Consider the following 16129-nt stretch of genomic DNA (forward strand, 5'->3'; position numbering starts at 1 on the left):
GCACAGCTCTCCCTGCCCACCCCCCTCCCCGCACCCATTTATTTTGCCTTTGTTCTGCACGCCTGCAACACCTCTGTTCCTCCCATTTTATTTATAATGATGGTCAGAGACAACCTGAAGGAACATCCATAGGAGGAGATATTATACAGCCATGAGAAATGATGTATTTGGGGAAAAAAGCAGCATGCATGTTTTATGATCATAAAATACAACATACGAAAAATATGTAATCACATGGGAAATTGCTCACAGTATTAGAGGAGAAAAAGATACCAATTAGGATATATGGTGATCCTCATTTATATTCATAAAAAAGAGAAGGGTAACAAATGTTATCTTTATAGATTGAAAGACACCTACTGAAATGTTAGGTGTTTATAGCCGGGCACTGGGATTATAGGCCATTTTCCTCTTCCTCATCGTATTCTGCATTTTCCAGATTTTTTGCATTCAGTTTCAATGTTTTTCTAATCAGAAAAACAAGCCAAATAAATGTTACCTTAAAAAAAGGCAAACAGGGGTGCCTGGGTGGCTCAGTTGGTTGGGCGTCCGACTTCGGCTCAGATCGTGTTCTCATGGTTTGTGGTTCAAGCCCTGTGTTGGGCTCTGTGCTGTCAGCTCAGAGCCTGGAGCCTGCTTCAGATTCTGTGTCTCCCTCTCTCTGGCCCTCCCCCCCAGCCCCCCTGCCTCCCCACACTCTGTCTCACTCTCTCTGTCAAAAATAAACATTAAAAACAAAATTAAAAAAAAGGCAAATAGACCCTGCATACATTCTTTTTTCTTTTTAACTTTAAAGATATAATTGGCTTTATTGATCGATTCATGAATCAGGCTTCATCCCATCTAAGTAGAGGGGAGCTCCCTGAAGGCTTTATTCTTATTCCCATTTTGCATCATAAAATGATATGCCTCATCCTCAGATTTGTTTTTTATGTAGAGTGGCTGAATTTCAAGTGCCAAGCTCGACACACGTACTGAGGCAGCATTTCCAGAAGCGTGTTTTTGCGAAGCAGATTTTGTGTGTGTCAAATGCATTTAGGAAATCTGGGTTAAAGAAAGTTTCTGTACTGGGTGGGCTTTTCCGAGTCATGGATGACTTGTTAAGACGGCCATAAGTAGTCCCTCGTGTTTTGCAAATTTATTTGACCCTGGAGTTCTTTCCTCTGTAAATACGTTTGGATACCGGGGTCTGCCCTGGATAAGGGCACTGAACCAGGGAGTGTGGAGGTGGAGTTTGGGTGCCCAGGCTTTTCGAGGTCTGTGCAGCCCCTTTCTCTTCCCAGTGAGTAACTGTGTCATGTTTCATAAGCGGATTCCCACAGATCATGTTTCCTGTTTCTGTTGTTAGACCTTTCCGAAAGGTGAACGAGAAAGGTGTCTTACTCTGGGATAAGATCCACAAGTTGCAGAAAGGCCAGATTTACAAGCAGGTACCTCATGACCGATTTTTCCTTTTTGTTCCTTTGCTTTGTGGTCACTTATAAAATGCTAACAGCCAACATTTGTTGAGTCTTACCGTGTGCCGGGTGTAGTTCTGAGAGTTCTGCTTGAATTGATGCTTTAAACTTAAAGCAAAATTTAAACTTAAGTCAATGTATTTTCAGTGTGCTGTATCCAGATTAACTCAGAATTGAGCAGTCTTTAAAAACAAAATTTAGGGGCGCCTGGGTGGCGCAGTCGGTTAAGCATCCGACTTCAGCCAGGTCACGATCTCGCAGTCCGTGAGTTCGAGCCCCGCGTCGGGCTCTGGGCTGATGGCTCAGAGCCTGGAGCCTGTTTCCGATTCTGTGTCTTCCTCTCTCTCTGCCCCTCGCCCGTTCATGCTCTGTCTCTCTCTGTCCCAAAAATAAATAAACGTTGGAAAAAAAAATTAAAAAAAAAATAAAAACAAAATTTAAAGCATTACTTTCATAGTCTGTACAATTTAAGATGCTAATAGTAAACCTTGGGTTTTTCACTTCAAGAAGCATTGAGTCACATTGTGTAGGACTCACCTAAATTAGTAATGGTTTCCTGATGAGCTGTGTTTTATGTAGTTTTCATATATTTTGGTATCAGTAAAGCTCTCAAATGTTTGAACAAATGATTGAATTGCTGACCCTGATTGTGTTACTGAGTTTGCTTCATCTCATCCTTTAAAACTTTTTATTTCTGTAATATTTATAAAACACATGAAATTATAGAATAGTACTACCACATAGTTGTGGTTAAAAAACCACAAACAAACCCTGATACGTTTCTGGTGGGTCTATAACACAAGGCCGGGTTTGCCGGTAAGTGTATTTTCTTGCCGTGGAAGATTTGCTTGGATACAGCCATTCCAATTCTAGGAAGTTAGACCAAGAAAATTATTAACATGTAGCTAAAAATTTGCTACAAGAATGTTTATCATGACTTACAAAATAGGTAACAAGTGTCCAACATGAGGGAATTGGTAAAAGGAATCACAATACTTCTCAGCTACTGAAATGGTAGATTAATACTTATGGTAGATTAATGGTCACAGAGTGTTCAGTGTAAAAAGATCATTACAAAGAGGTATATGCAACACGGATCATTTTTGGAACATACATTTGACTTAGAACAAAGGTCTGAGAGATTTCACACAAAGGTGTTTTTATATTTTGATACTTTAAATAAATTATAAAAGCAAATAAAAAAAGATATTTGGGGCTACGGGTTGAACAGGTGACACAGGTTTCTATCTCACATGATATCTATGTTTTTCTTTTCTTTTTTAAAATATCTCTGTTTTTCTATTCTTGCAGGGCAATTTATATGAATTTTTGAAGCTTACTGGGTGGAGAGGATCCAAAGTGTTGTATTTTGGTGACCACATATACAGTGACCTGGCGGTGAGTCCTTTTTTTCCATTTCTTTGTTGGGGGACAGATGTGTTAGTCCCACTTACTAAGGAATTTCTCTTTTGTTTAAAACACTTTTATGCTTTCAGGTCACCTGTTTTTTTTATGTCTCATTTTTTTGTAGAATAGAATGGATCATAGTTATAAAAATCATTTTTTTTAAATGGTAGAGAAATTAGCAGTTCACTCAGAATTTATCAGAAAAATCCACTTAAATAATGGTAAGAAATAAATGTAAGCGTTCTTTTTTTTTTTTTTTTAATTAAATATCAGAAGCATCCATGTGCAACAGAAGAGTCTGTAAACTCAGTTGGAGCTCCTACAATTCCAAAAACTGGCATTTCCAGGAAACAGCTATTATAAGAAAGTGAGGCTTTTCATGCCCATTGGAATGACTAGAGTGGTGTCTCAGGACTTGAATTATGATTTAATCTGTAATTAGAACGAGGATGAATCAGTCACATTTCCTTCCGTGCCCCGCTCCTGGTGCAGGGGATTTCTGTTTGTTAAGTGGGCCCGGGCTAGTTGCACCATGCACGTTTTGCAAAGTCTGAGTGATGCTCAGTGTCCTCCGAGTCACCAGAGCAGGGTCGTGGCTGGCGATCAAACTCTGATTGGTATTTCTGAGCATTTTAACCCACATGACTGTGGTCTCGTGTTTGTGTCCCTCTTGCGTCTGACGCCTGTCTTCGGAGCGGTGAGCTGTAACGGGCTGCACGGTAGGCCCCCCTGGGAGGCATTTTCAGAGCACACATGCTATTGTCCGAGGTCTGTGGACTCAGACTTCAGACTGCCTGCTGGTGGAGGAGGGGGTGGGGGGTGATTCCAGTGCCTGTGTGCAGAGACCCTCGTCCCAGGCCATTTCAGCATGCACCCTGCATAATCGAGTCTGTCCACCGGGCTGAGGTCTGGCGGAAGGAATCATGGGCTCAGAACTGCAAGACAGGTTTTCACCCCCCCGCTCTGCTGTTTTTAGCTGGATGAGCTTGCACAAGTCCTCCAAGCCCCCACGTCCTTATTTGTGAGCAGAGTTAAATCAGGGACTGCATACAGAAGTGCTTATTAGTGACACAGAAATATAGAGTGCTGCTGTCAGGGTGTCCGTACTACCAGAAGGTTTGGCCGAGTGACATGGCCTCTTGAGAACCAGTGTCTTTGGGCCTTGATGAGATACTCTGTGCTGCCCTTGAGGAGTGCGGGTACGTGGCCCTGTGAAGGGACACACACGTACAGGTCTTAGCCTTCTGAGAGGCACTCACAAGGCAATGGTTTCCTCAGGCGTGGTCCCTGTGACATCAGCATCACATGGGAACTTGTTGGAAATGCAATTTCTCAGGCCTCACGTCAGACCTACCGAGTCAGAAACTCTGGTGGGGCTCAGCTGTCTGTGTCTAGCTTTTCATGCTAAAATTTGATATCTGGGTAATGTTGACCTCAGAATAAGTTAGGATGTGTTCCTTCCTCTTCAGTTTTAGAAGCGTTTTAGAAGGACTGGTGTTAATCCCTTTTTAAATGTTTGGTAGAATTCACCAGTGAAACTGTCTGTCTGGTCTTGGGCTTTTCATTGTTGGAAGGGTTTTGATTATGGATCAGTCTCCTTACTAGTCAAGAGGTCTTTTCAGATTTCCTATTTCTTCATGATTCAGTCTTGGTAGCTTGTTTGCTTCTGGAAATTTGTCCATTTCCACTAGGTTATTCAAGTCGTTCTATACTAAGTTTACAGCTTTTACAATTGTTCTTTTTTCTCTAGAGTTGGTAGTAACTGCTTAAATTGTTGATTTTTAGTAATTTGAGTCTTCTGGTTTTTGTTTGTTTTTAGTCAAGATAAGTTTGTCAATTTTGTTGATCTTTTTGAAGAACCAACTCTTGGTTTGGTTTATTTATTTATTTTTTTTATATTGTCTTTCTATTCTTTTTCCTTTTTTTTTCCTGTTAAAAAAATTTTTTTTTAATGTTTGTTTGTTTGTTTGTTTGTTTATTTATTTATTTATTTATTTATTTATTTATTTTAAGTTTATTTTTGAGACAGAGAGAGACAGAGCATGAACGGGGGAGGGTCAGAGAGAGACGGAGACACAGAATCAGAAGCAGGCTCCAGGCTCTGAGCCATCAGCCCAGAGCCCGACGCGGGCTCAAACTCACGGACTGTGAGATCGTGACCTGAGCTGAAGTCGGACGCTTAACCAACTGAGCCACCCAGGTGCCCCCCCAAAAATTTTTTTTAAATGTTTAGCACATGCAGAGTAGGGGCAGGGAGAAAAGGAGACATGGAATCTGAAGTAGGCTCCAGGCTCTGAGCTGTCAGCACAGAGGCCGATGTGGGGCTCGAACTCATGAGTAGTGAGATCATGACCTGAGCTGAAGTCAGACACTTAACCAAGTGAGCCAGTCAGGCGCCCCCTTTTCCCCCCCTGTTTTAATCTTTGCTATAATCTTTTTATTTCCTTGGTTCTGCTAGCTTTCAGTTCAGTTTGTTCTTTTTCTAGTTCTTATGGTGTCAAGTTTGGTTGTTAATTTGAGACCTTTCTTTTTTTCCAATGTAAATTTGTATGGCTATGAATTTCCCTCTTAGCACTGCACTTGCTGCATCACATAAGTTTTGGTGTGTCGTATGTGCATTTGCATTTACATTTGTCATAAGATATTTTCTCATTTCCCTTGTGATTTCTTCTTTGACTCATTGGTTGTTTCAGAGGGTGAACTTATATGTTTTTCCTTCTGTTGTTGGTTTCTAGCTTCATTCTGTGTGATCAAAAAAGATGCTTTGTGGATTTCAAAATGTATTACGACTTGTTGTAGGGTCTAACACAAGGTCTGTCCTGGAGGCTGTTTCATGTGCACTATGAGAAAAATGTGCATTCTGCTTTTGTTGGGTGGCATGTTCTGCGTCTGCCTGGTAGGTCTTTTTAATCTTTTCACTTCCAACCTATGTGTGTCCTTAGGTCTAAAATGAGTCTCTCGGAGGGACGCCTGGCTGGCTTAGTGGGCTCTGCGACTCTTGATCTCAGGGTTGTAGATCTGAACCCCATGTTGCGTATGGAGATTACTTAAAAATATGATCTTTTAAAAAAAATATGGAGTGCCTGGGTGACTCAGCCAGTTAAGCATCTGACTCTTGATTTCAATTCAGGTCTTGATCTCATGGTTTGTGGGTTCAAGCCCTGCATTGGGCTCTGTGCTGACAGAACAGAGCCTGCTTGGGATTCTGTGTCTCCCTCTCTCTCTGCCCCTTTCCCATTCATGCTTGATCGCACGCATGCGGGCTCTCTTTCAAAATAATTAAAGTTAAAAAATTTTTTAAAAAACTGAGTCTCTTGGAGACAGCATATAGTTGGATCTCATGCCAGAGTTTGAAAACCGCTGTTATAAAGTGATGAGATCAATTCATTACCTAAAAAATGTCAGAAATTATGTGGGCAATGAACATTACCCTTCAAGGGAGTCACCTTGTGAATGTAGGTACTTCTAACGTTGCTGCTGGTTTTCAAAACACATTTGGGTGCCCCTTTTGGGATAGATTTGAGAACCAGGTTGAGGCACAGAAGAAAATTAGTTTTATTGTTATTAATGTATTATCATGTGCTTTAGTCTTAGGAATGTTCCAGATGACTTTTTACCTATTTTCAGAAGTAAAAGCTACCTTCAAAAGTTTGCCACCGTTGGCAATATTTAAAAGGTTGTGCCAGGGGCACCTGGGTGGCTCAGTCGGTTCAGCATCCGACTTCGGCTCGGGTCATGATCTCGAGGTTCGTGGGTTCGAGTCCCACATCAGGCTTTGTGCTGACAGCTCAGAGCCTGGAGGCTGCTTCAGATTCTGTGTCTCCCTCTCTTTCTCTGCCCCTCCCCCACTCATATTCTATCTCTTTCTCTCAAAAATAAACATTAAAAAAAATTAAAAAACAAAAAACAAAGGTGCCATAGGTTTCCATGTATTCGAGGAGAAGGAGAAACATTGAAAGGTTTAAGGAAATTCAGTAGGTGAAGAGGCTGGTCATCCTTAGGACTTACAGAGTGGGGATTCTAGCTGTAGGTGAATAGCCAGCGAACTTTTAAAATTGTAAACCTGATACCACTTTACTCCCTAAAACCTCAAAGCTTTCCTTTCTTCTTCAGAGTAAAAGCCTGATTTCCTCCTGTTTCCTACAAGGCCCTGCTTGATCTGTCCTCCAGCCTACCTCTCTGAAGGCATGACCTACCTCAGCCCTCTCTCCTACTCTGCCTTAGGCTCCCTGCCTTGCCATTCCTTAACAGTTCTACCTCTACCTCCACCCCCAGCATGTTCCTGCCCCAGGGCCTTTGCACTTGCTCTCCCCCCCCACCCCAGCTTGAATTTTTCTCCTCCCACATATTTGCATACTTTTTCTCCTTTCCTTGGGATCTCTGCTCAAAGGTCCCTTTATTGGCTTGGTATTCCTAACCACTTTGTATATATACCATGGTAACTTTCTTCCTTCTTATTCTGTTTAATTTTTGATCATTGTCTTTATCACCACCTGCTTTTATGTATTACTTGCTAATTTTTTGTCTGTATTTCCCATGAGGGCAGGGTTTTGTCTGTTTTTGTCATTGTTTTATCCTCAGTATCTAGAATAGGGCCTAGCAGTTGTGAGGATTGGATACATATTTGCCAAATGAGGGAATGAATGACCATTTAGTATGGTTGATTGTAGATCTAAGATCTCCCAGGATATGGCTGACGTCAGATATTCTGGCTTAGTGTCAAATCATGAGATTACTGTATTTGGAATGAAAAATTTGACCACGTATGTGTGTGTTGTAGGATCATTCCGAGTCTGAGATTCTAGGATTCCCCCTAACCCACAAGGCCTGACACACAGTGGGTGATCCTCAGTAGTCTGTGGATGAATTCAACAGTCAGCATTTCGGTTGAGCCTCATTCTGCCCCTGACCTAATTGTTGTTTTACAGACCACAGTTAATGATCGGAGACCCTGTGTCTCTGCAGGGGCTGTGATTCACAGCAGTTATTCCCAAAACAGAAACTTTCTTTGGGTATAATGGTCAGAGCCTGGGGCTGACTTGGTTTTAATTAAATGTAATTCATTGAATTTGGCTTGGTTAATAACTAACCATTACAATTGAAGAGTAGTTCAGTGAACACCTGTTGCATCTGGGAAAGGTAATGAAATGGTTTAAATTCTGTTGAGATGAGTTGACTTTTTTGTGATCTTTGCGATTAGGATTTGACCCTGAAGCATGGCTGGCGAACAGGTGCGATTATCCCGGAGTTAAGATCTGAGCTCAAAATCATGAACACGGAGCAGTACATTCAAACCATGACTTGGCTGCAGACCCTGACCGGGTTATTGGAGCAGATGCAGGTTTGGGATTTTTTTTTTTCTTTTCTCTCCTACTTTTTCCGTAAGTCTGAAGTTAGTCCATAAATCAGAGTTATTTCAGATATTTATTCATGGTTACATGAGGTGTAAGTCACCCTGAAGAATAACTCCTGGGTTGTTTTGCCCCTAAGAGAGTTTTGCCAATTTCCCTAAAGAGAACTTTAAAAATGCCTTACACATTCATTTGGAGAAAGAGCTTTATGGGGCCATGTAAACACAGGTGTCTCTGTAGAGTCCTCCTTCAGTGGAAATCCAAGTGTCCTCACTTCCCCACTAAAGTTCTGTTGGGAGAGGTCCCATGGGATTGTGGGATTCGAGAATTTCTGCTAATGTTTGGGTCTAGTCCTGTTTCTGCCTTTAGCCTGCTGTGGACTTCTCAGTTCTGGGCCTCAGTTTCCCCATCTGTAACATGAAGGGTCCTGTGGAATGAATACATCAGGCTAGGCACCACAGCTGACTGGAGAGAGTCTCAAAGCAAAAGTTAAGGTCCCCGCATGCCGCCTCCGTTTGGTTTTGAAGATAATACCTACAATTGGCTGGCTGGCTGGAGTTCAGTGGCCATTTTTTGCTTGTATTTTGCAAGCATTTGTATATTGCATTTTTTGCTTTTGCATGTAAGCTATATAGCCAGGTTTGGACAGTTAGTGGGGAATGTGGTTTTCGGCGGTTTTCTGACCTGCTGCTGGGGACCCACTCCCAGTCTCCTGAAACGCCTCGCTTCCCGCTTGGTTCAGCCAGCTTATCCCGCAGCCGTCTCGGCACGCGTGCTGACTCTCTTAGGACAAGGAGCGTGGGTGCCCGCTCTCCTGGCTGATGCACCTGCAGCCTCTGGCCACGGCCTGTTGCCCGCAGCCTGCCAGCCCACTGTGGAAACGGGCAGGGAACCGCCTCGCCAGCCAGCTGGCAGCCGGTGTGGCGGCAGCTGGCGGTGAGCCCAGGAGGAGCCACGAGGGCCGGTGGCTCCAGGGCGCACAGAGTCCAGAGCGTGTGTCCTCGCATGTCCCGGGCCTTGTTTCCGTTGTGCTCTGGCTCCACCTGTTCTTGGCTCGTCTGTGGTGAGGACTCATTCTGTTTCCCGTGCTATGCTTGTCCCTGAGATGCTTTTCCAAAAATAAAAGCCATCGATTCTGGGTTAATGTGGCTTCAAGTCTGTGCATAGGTCACACAGTAATAATAGTTTACGTTTCGTCTGTCAGACGTCGTGCTGAGTGCTTGCTCTACACACATTATTCATTAACACCCCAGCTGCCCTGTGCGGGTGGGTCTGCTTTTTCCACTTTAGAGTAAGGACACTGGGTGTTTGACAGGTTAGGGCAACACATCTGAGGTCGTAAGATGGCAGAGCAAGAACTTGAACTCAGGCTTGTGTGATGCTCAAGTCCATGCCTTTGAGCACGACGTGAACGTGCTTCCCTGCTCTTTGGTTTAGAGGTCTCAGGTGTGGCAAAGACTCTTTACCTCAGGCACAGTCCCTCTGTGATGGTGGCAGCTGGGCGGACACACAGACACAATCTGCACATGGGTAGTGTCACTACATTTTAGCTTTGAGGGCAATTGTTTTGTTTTCTGCTCTCTGACCTATATAAAAAGTTTGATGATTAAGGCATGTGTATTTAAATTTTTTTTAAATGTTTATTTTTGAGAGAGAGAGAAAGAGAGAGAGAATGTAAGTAGGGGAGGGGCAGAGAGATGGAGACACAGAATCTGAAACAGGCTCCAGGCTCTGAGCTGTCAGCACACAGCCCGACATGGGGCTTGAACTCAAACCGCAAGATCATGACCTGAGCTGAAGTCGGATGCTTAAGCAACTGAGCCACGCAGGCACCACTAAGGAATGTGTGTTTTAGAGAATGGAAGTGCTGAAAATATTCTGTGACCTTAGAAACATATAAGGTATGAGGTTGAGGGAGAAAGAAAAGGGAATTACCATTCACATTGCCGACCCCATTTTATAGGAGGGGAATTTGAGGCTGAAAGATAAGTAACTTATCCTGAATTCCAAAGTTAGTGAACAGCAGAACCAAGCTATATAGGAATGTTCTAGAAACCACGTTCTAGAACTGTGTTCTAGATACTATGCTCTAGATACCATGTTCTAGATACCATATTCTAGACAGTGTTCTAGATGCTAAGGGCTTTGTGTTCGTTTCTTTCTCAAAAGCACTCTTTGAAGTAGGCACTAACACCCCCATTTTATAGATGAAGAAGCCAAGGCACAGAGGAGAAAATAACTTGCTGAAGGGGTGGGGGTGGGGGTGCTGGGACATAGCCTCAGGCAGTCTGGCTCTATCTAGAGTCTTAACCTCGAACTGTCGCCTCAGGCTCTGGCACTTTTGACAGCTTTCTGTCTGGTTACACTCACTGGGATGTAGAGAAATACGGCAGGTAATTAAAAAAAAAAATCCAAATGAATGTCATTTCTCACTGTTCTTCCTGTTCCCTTTCCACCCTGCCTGCTGCCCCCATGTTCACCTGAAAAGCTAAATTATTCCAGTGATCCTGTGTCACATGTTTCTGGAAACTCCCCCGTGGGGGTTATTTTCAGAGACGTAGCACATTATTTGGACTATTTCCTGAAGAGAAAAATTTGTCGTCTGAGGCCGGGTTTGCTTTTTCTGTTCGTGGAGCCAGCAGAGTGTGTCATTCAGAGCCAAGTCTGATGAATTAAATACAAGAGTATGATGTTGGTTTTAAGAAAGTGGCCGTAAGGAATAAAGAGGGTTTTGTTAACTAGCCTTGAAGTGCAGCCCGGGATGGTGGGTTCATGGCGGCGGTGCTGGCCGACGGTGGTACAGAGTCTTCCCAGGTTATCGCGTCACGACCACGTTTAGCTGAGGGGGCGGCAGACTTCCGCAAAGGGCCAGGTCAGTCAGTATGGTGGGCTGTGTGGGCCAAGCATTCTGTCACAGCTACTCAGTTGTGCTTACGGCACAGAAGCAGCCACGGGCAACGCCTGTGGTGGCGTCCCTGTGACATTGGTGGACGCTGAGATTTGAATTTCGTATCATTTTCATGCACGGTAACGTTGTTCTTCTTTTGATTCCTCACATCCCCAACCATTTAGAAAGGAACTTTTTCTTAAGCTCAGAAGCCGATAGAAAAAAGTGGTGGTGGGCCGGATTTGTCCTCCTCTGGTAGAGGCCGTTGGGCTGGCGAGGTCGCAGTACCCTGCTCACACTGGGTGGGAGGACTGGTGCAGCAGACGTAGTCTCTAGGTTGATTTCAAGTCTGCAGGGCCTGCCCTGGGATGGGGGCCCACCTGCGGGGCAACAGTGGAGAGAATTCACATGCCCTGTGGCAGCTAGTGTCGAAAAAGAGAGTGTGGGTAGGTTAAGTTCGGTAATCCCCTCACCAGAGAGTTCTCCCCTCCTGCCTGAATGGGCGGAGTAAGGGACCCTCCTGCCTAGGCAAGGACGTAGGTGCTAGTTTAGGGGCTGAGATGGGTGTGTGGGCAAAGGTGGGGGTGGGTGTTCCCTCTCAGATTGACTCCTCACTCTCTGTGCTGCCACTTTGTTTTGTCACTTTACCGAGGCGTGACCCCCACCGGGGCCTCTGTCTTGTCCTCTGTCGTATCTTCAGCACGTATGTAGCACAGTGCTGGGCACATAGTAGGTGCTGAATACATACGTGTACGTACGCGTTTGCGTGTACGTGTGTATAAAAATGTGTTGCGGTTCCCCACACATTTCACCTTTTCTGATCTAGTCACGTACCGTGTAGAGCCTGGATTCTATAGTGAGTAATGTTTTTTTATTATTAAAAAAATTTATTTTCACGTTTATGTATTTATTTTGAGAGAGAGAGAGATAGCACGAGCAGGGAAGGGGCAGACAGAGAGGGAGAGAGAGAATCCCAAGCAGGCTCTGCGCAGTTAGTACAGTGCCCGACATGAGTGTCTAACCCACGAACTGTGAGATCGTGACCTGAGCCAAAACCAAGAGACGCTTAACCGACTGAGCCACCCAGGTGCCCCTATAGTAATTTCTTGATTAAAATGTGAAAACTATGTTCACAGAACCCGTATCACCACCCCCAGAAGCGCTGGACCCGTCTTCCGGTGCCCCAGTAACGCACAGCCGGCCAGTGGCCATCCAGTGGTAGCTGCTTCCTGGTGGTATAGGCAGTGGTGTTGGGGAAAATATCCACATTACAGGCTCAGTGAACATGGGTTTTGTGTGAATGGCGGAGTCGCCTTAGCCGGTGACTGTTAGGCTGTTGAGCTGGGCAGATGCGATCAACAGAGTCTTGGCTCCCTCGTGAGCAGCAGATGGTTTGCTTGTTTGGTATTTTCCCCCGGGTTCCAGGGCTGCCCCTGGGACCATGGATCGCAGGGAGCCCCACCTGTCCCCTGCCATCACGCGCACTTCTGACCCTGGCACGCGTGTTTGTGTTGAGCCTCAGAGAGAGACTTGTGAGATTCCGTTTGTGAGGTTGTGGGCAGTTGTCGCTTTTCTTTTTTGCCTTTTGCTCACATTTCAGCCCAACCAGAAAATTCTGTGTTTTCCGTCTGGTTGAGGTACTCTACCTTCTTGTCTTTTACAAAACGAGTATTTATTTCCTCTTGAACCCTTTGTTTAAGTTTATCTTTTTGTTTTGAGAGAGAGAGAGAGTGAGAGTACTAGTGGAGGAGGGGGAGAGAGAGAGGGAGATGGAATCCCAAGCAGGCTCCGTACTGTCAGCACAGAGCCTGAGGCAGGGCTTGAACTCACGAATTTTGAGAACATGACCTGAGCTGAAATCAAGAGTCGGATGCTTAACCAACTGAGCCACCCAGGCATCCCTCTCTTGAACGCGTTAAAAGATCATATAATATTCAGGAAAAACATTAAAACCATTTATAACCGTATTTTCTTTGCACAGATTGAAGAAAAACTTCCATGTTAGTTTCCAAATATATGCACATACTTTGACACGCTTGCAATTAGCGGTGCCGTTAGACCTGCTGAAATGATTTCCACTTAACTGCCATTTATATGTTTATACCTACATGTAATATATGTAATAGGTGGTGTCTATTAAGTATGTTTATATATGCGATACATATGTGTAGCGGATACATGGCACACACATAACATGCACACATATTTTATGGCCTTCACAATACTTCAGTAGCTCCAGTTTAATAGGGGCCTTATTTAATAGGCTCATAATGTTCCATCTTGATTTGTCAAACCACGTTTCTAATGTTGCTTAGAAACTTTTGTTCTGGTGAAGAAGGCAGGGCTGCAACTGCGAAGCTGAAAATGTGTTACTTCACGCAAGCGCCTGTGTGTTTGCCCTCAGGGAGTGAAATTCTTCCAAGGGAAGCTGCCCATTAAAACCCTCTCATAACCTACTGAGCTTATTTGCAGCCACAGCATCCTCGGTAATTAGCTTGTGTCCCGTCCTGCAGGTTCACAGAGATGCTGAGTCCCAGCTGGTTTTGCAGGAGTGGAAAAAGGAAAGAAAGGAGATGAGGTAAGAGGGGCCTGCTTCGAATGCGAGTCTGCCACCCGCCTGCACCCTGCGCGGGCCACACACCTTTCCCAGGGCCGACCCGAGGCAGCCGTCCTTTCCTAGCTGCGGGGTAGGAATGTGCCTCCTTTGTCCCGGAACTAGCGGTGTCCGCCCTTCGTGAGGGACATGTGACATCTGCTTGAGGCAGCAGCGACCTTCCTCCCACCTCCTGCCCTTGCCTCCGAAGGCCGGGCTTGAAGGAGCTCTTCCTTCCCATCCGTCTTCCCGGCCGGCTTGACTCGTCCATTTAGGCAGCTGGTGGCCCCGAGGTCGGTCACGCCGGCAGCACGGCATGGCTCCTGGGACAGCATAGAGGCCGGGCTCTGAACCACGGCGAGGGCTCCTACAGCCCGGCGCTCACTGGTAACCGGGAATGTGCCAGCACTCAGTGTCAGAATGTTTATTGGTGAGGCGGGCCCGCCTGCCGTCTGCGAAGTTTGGCGAGTGGGCATCTCCGGGAACAGTCGTCGGACAGAGACCCGTGGACGGTCGTGCCTGCCTTAGAAGGATGCCGTGTGTGCGGACATTGTTTACTGGGAGGAACGGTCGCTGCCCGGGCTCTGGCCTCTGAGCAAGGGCCAGCCTGATTGGGGGGGCAGCGTGCAGAGAGGACAGGATCCTCCCTTGGGGCTGCAGAGGCCACAGCCATATTGAATTCAGTCCTTCCTCCGCCCTCTTGGCGGAGGTGTTGGCTGCCCGGGGCTCATTCTGCTTTGATTCTTTATCTAATGTTGGTCTAAAAGTGCTGTCTGAGAGGGTGAGGGGAGGTGGGGAGGCCTGTTGTGTGATTGAACCTCGGGCCCCGCGACCCAAAGGCCAGACCAGGACTCTCAGGTTGTCAGATGAAGGAGCTGCTTCCCCATCACATTCGGTTTTGGATTTAAGTCTCCAGCAACCTCACACCTTAATGAGGTGTTTTCACCAAAAGTGTAAAAACCATTTATGTTGTTCTGTTTGCAGACCTAAAGGAGTTTGTGAAATTTTCTACTCTGGTTGTCACAGCATCTGCTGTCACCATGTACTGTACAGGTGGCTGCTACCAGCTAGTGGCTTTTGTCACACAGCGTGTACACAGTTATGTCTTCTGCTGTGTTTGTAACTGATTTATTAACAGTCAAGTGTATTTATCTACTTTGGGGGACTGTTCTGTGTGTAGGGGTCCCAGCCAGCAGACGGTGCGCCTATCCCGTGTGTGTGTGTGTGTGTGCACGCGCGTGTGCAATGGGGTGTTGATTTCCACACAGATGCATGGCTGCAGGGCCTTAGAGCCTGGGGCGGGTGAGCGGCCTTGCAAAATGCTGTCACCTGGGCTGCAAGGAGGCGGTGAGGCGCTTGGAGTGGTGTAACGGATGATGGAGATTTATTTACGTCACTACAACAGAAGCCTTAACTTCTCAGACATCGAAGTACTTTGGAGTTTCTCGTCTGGCTTTAGTTGTCTTACCTTACTCAGTTCTCACTGTAACCGTTTAGAAAGGGGGTCTGGATCCCATTCCATAGAGGAGGGAAGTTTGGACATGAGAGCATTCTGCATCTGCCCGCATGCCCCTCTCCTGCCTCCTTTGTTTTGGTTTGGAAAACATAATGGGTATGTTTAGAGGGTCATCCACGTGTTCTCTGGCGGGCCTGACTGGGAAATGTGATCACAGTCATTTTGATGAGTGGATGGACACAGTTTTCCTGACGAGGGGCGGGGGCTGCCCTAGGCCAGTTTTCCCCTCAAGTGAGTCCTATGAAAATAAAAGGGGGATTTTTGTTTTTGTATTTTTTTTTTGTTGTTGTTTTTTTCAATATATGAAATTTATTGTCAAATTGGTTTCCATACAACACCCAGTGCTCATCCCAAAAGGTGCCCTCCTCAATACCCATCACCCACCCCCCCCGCCCCCCATCAACCCTCAGTTTGTTATGTTTTTTTTTTTTTTTTTAACGTTTATTTATTTTTGAGGCAGAGACAGAGCATGAACGGGGGAGGGTCAGAGAGAGGGAGACACAGAATCTGAAACAGGCTCCAGGCTCTGAGCTGTCAGCAAAGAGCCTGACATGGGGCTCGAACTCACGGACTGCGAGATCATGACCTGAGCCAAAGTCGGCCGCTTAACCGACTGAGCCACCCAGGCGCCCGTTTGTTCTGTTTTTAAGAGTCTCTTATGCTTTGGCTCTCTCTCCCACTCTAACCTTTTTTTTTTTCCTTCCCTTCCCCCATGGGTTTCTGTTAAGTTTCTCAGGATCTACATAAGAGTGAAAACATATGGTATCTGTCTTTCTCTGTATGGCTTATTTCATTTAGCATCACACTCTCCAGTTCCGTCCACGTAGCTACAGAGGGCCATATTTCATTCTTTCTCATTGCCACGTAGTACTCCATTGTGTATATAAACCACAATTTCTTTATCCATTCATCAGTTGA

At 45.4% G+C, this 16129-nt stretch overlaps 1 protein-coding gene across 1 annotated transcript in view; it reads left to right on the plus strand.

Annotated features, from left to right (window-relative positions):
- NT5DC3 (5'-nucleotidase domain containing 3) overlaps positions 1–16129 on the plus strand; it is a 41751-nt gene that overhangs the window by 21014 nt on the left and 4608 nt on the right. The window contains exons 9-12 of the mRNA XM_040491056.1: positions 1349–1430; positions 2769–2855; positions 8065–8205; positions 13616–13680. Coding sequence (XP_040346990.1) covers positions 1349–1430; positions 2769–2855; positions 8065–8205; positions 13616–13680 — 375 coding nt within the window. The remainder of the gene's footprint in view (positions 1–1348; positions 1431–2768; positions 2856–8064; positions 8206–13615; positions 13681–16129) is intronic.

Source organism: Herpailurus yagouaroundi, unplaced genomic scaffold (assembly GCF_014898765.1).
Source record: "Herpailurus yagouaroundi ecotype Mexico unplaced genomic scaffold, PumYag 182, whole genome shotgun sequence".
NCBI classification, from domain to species: domain Eukaryota; kingdom Metazoa; phylum Chordata; class Mammalia; order Carnivora; family Felidae; genus Herpailurus; species Herpailurus yagouaroundi.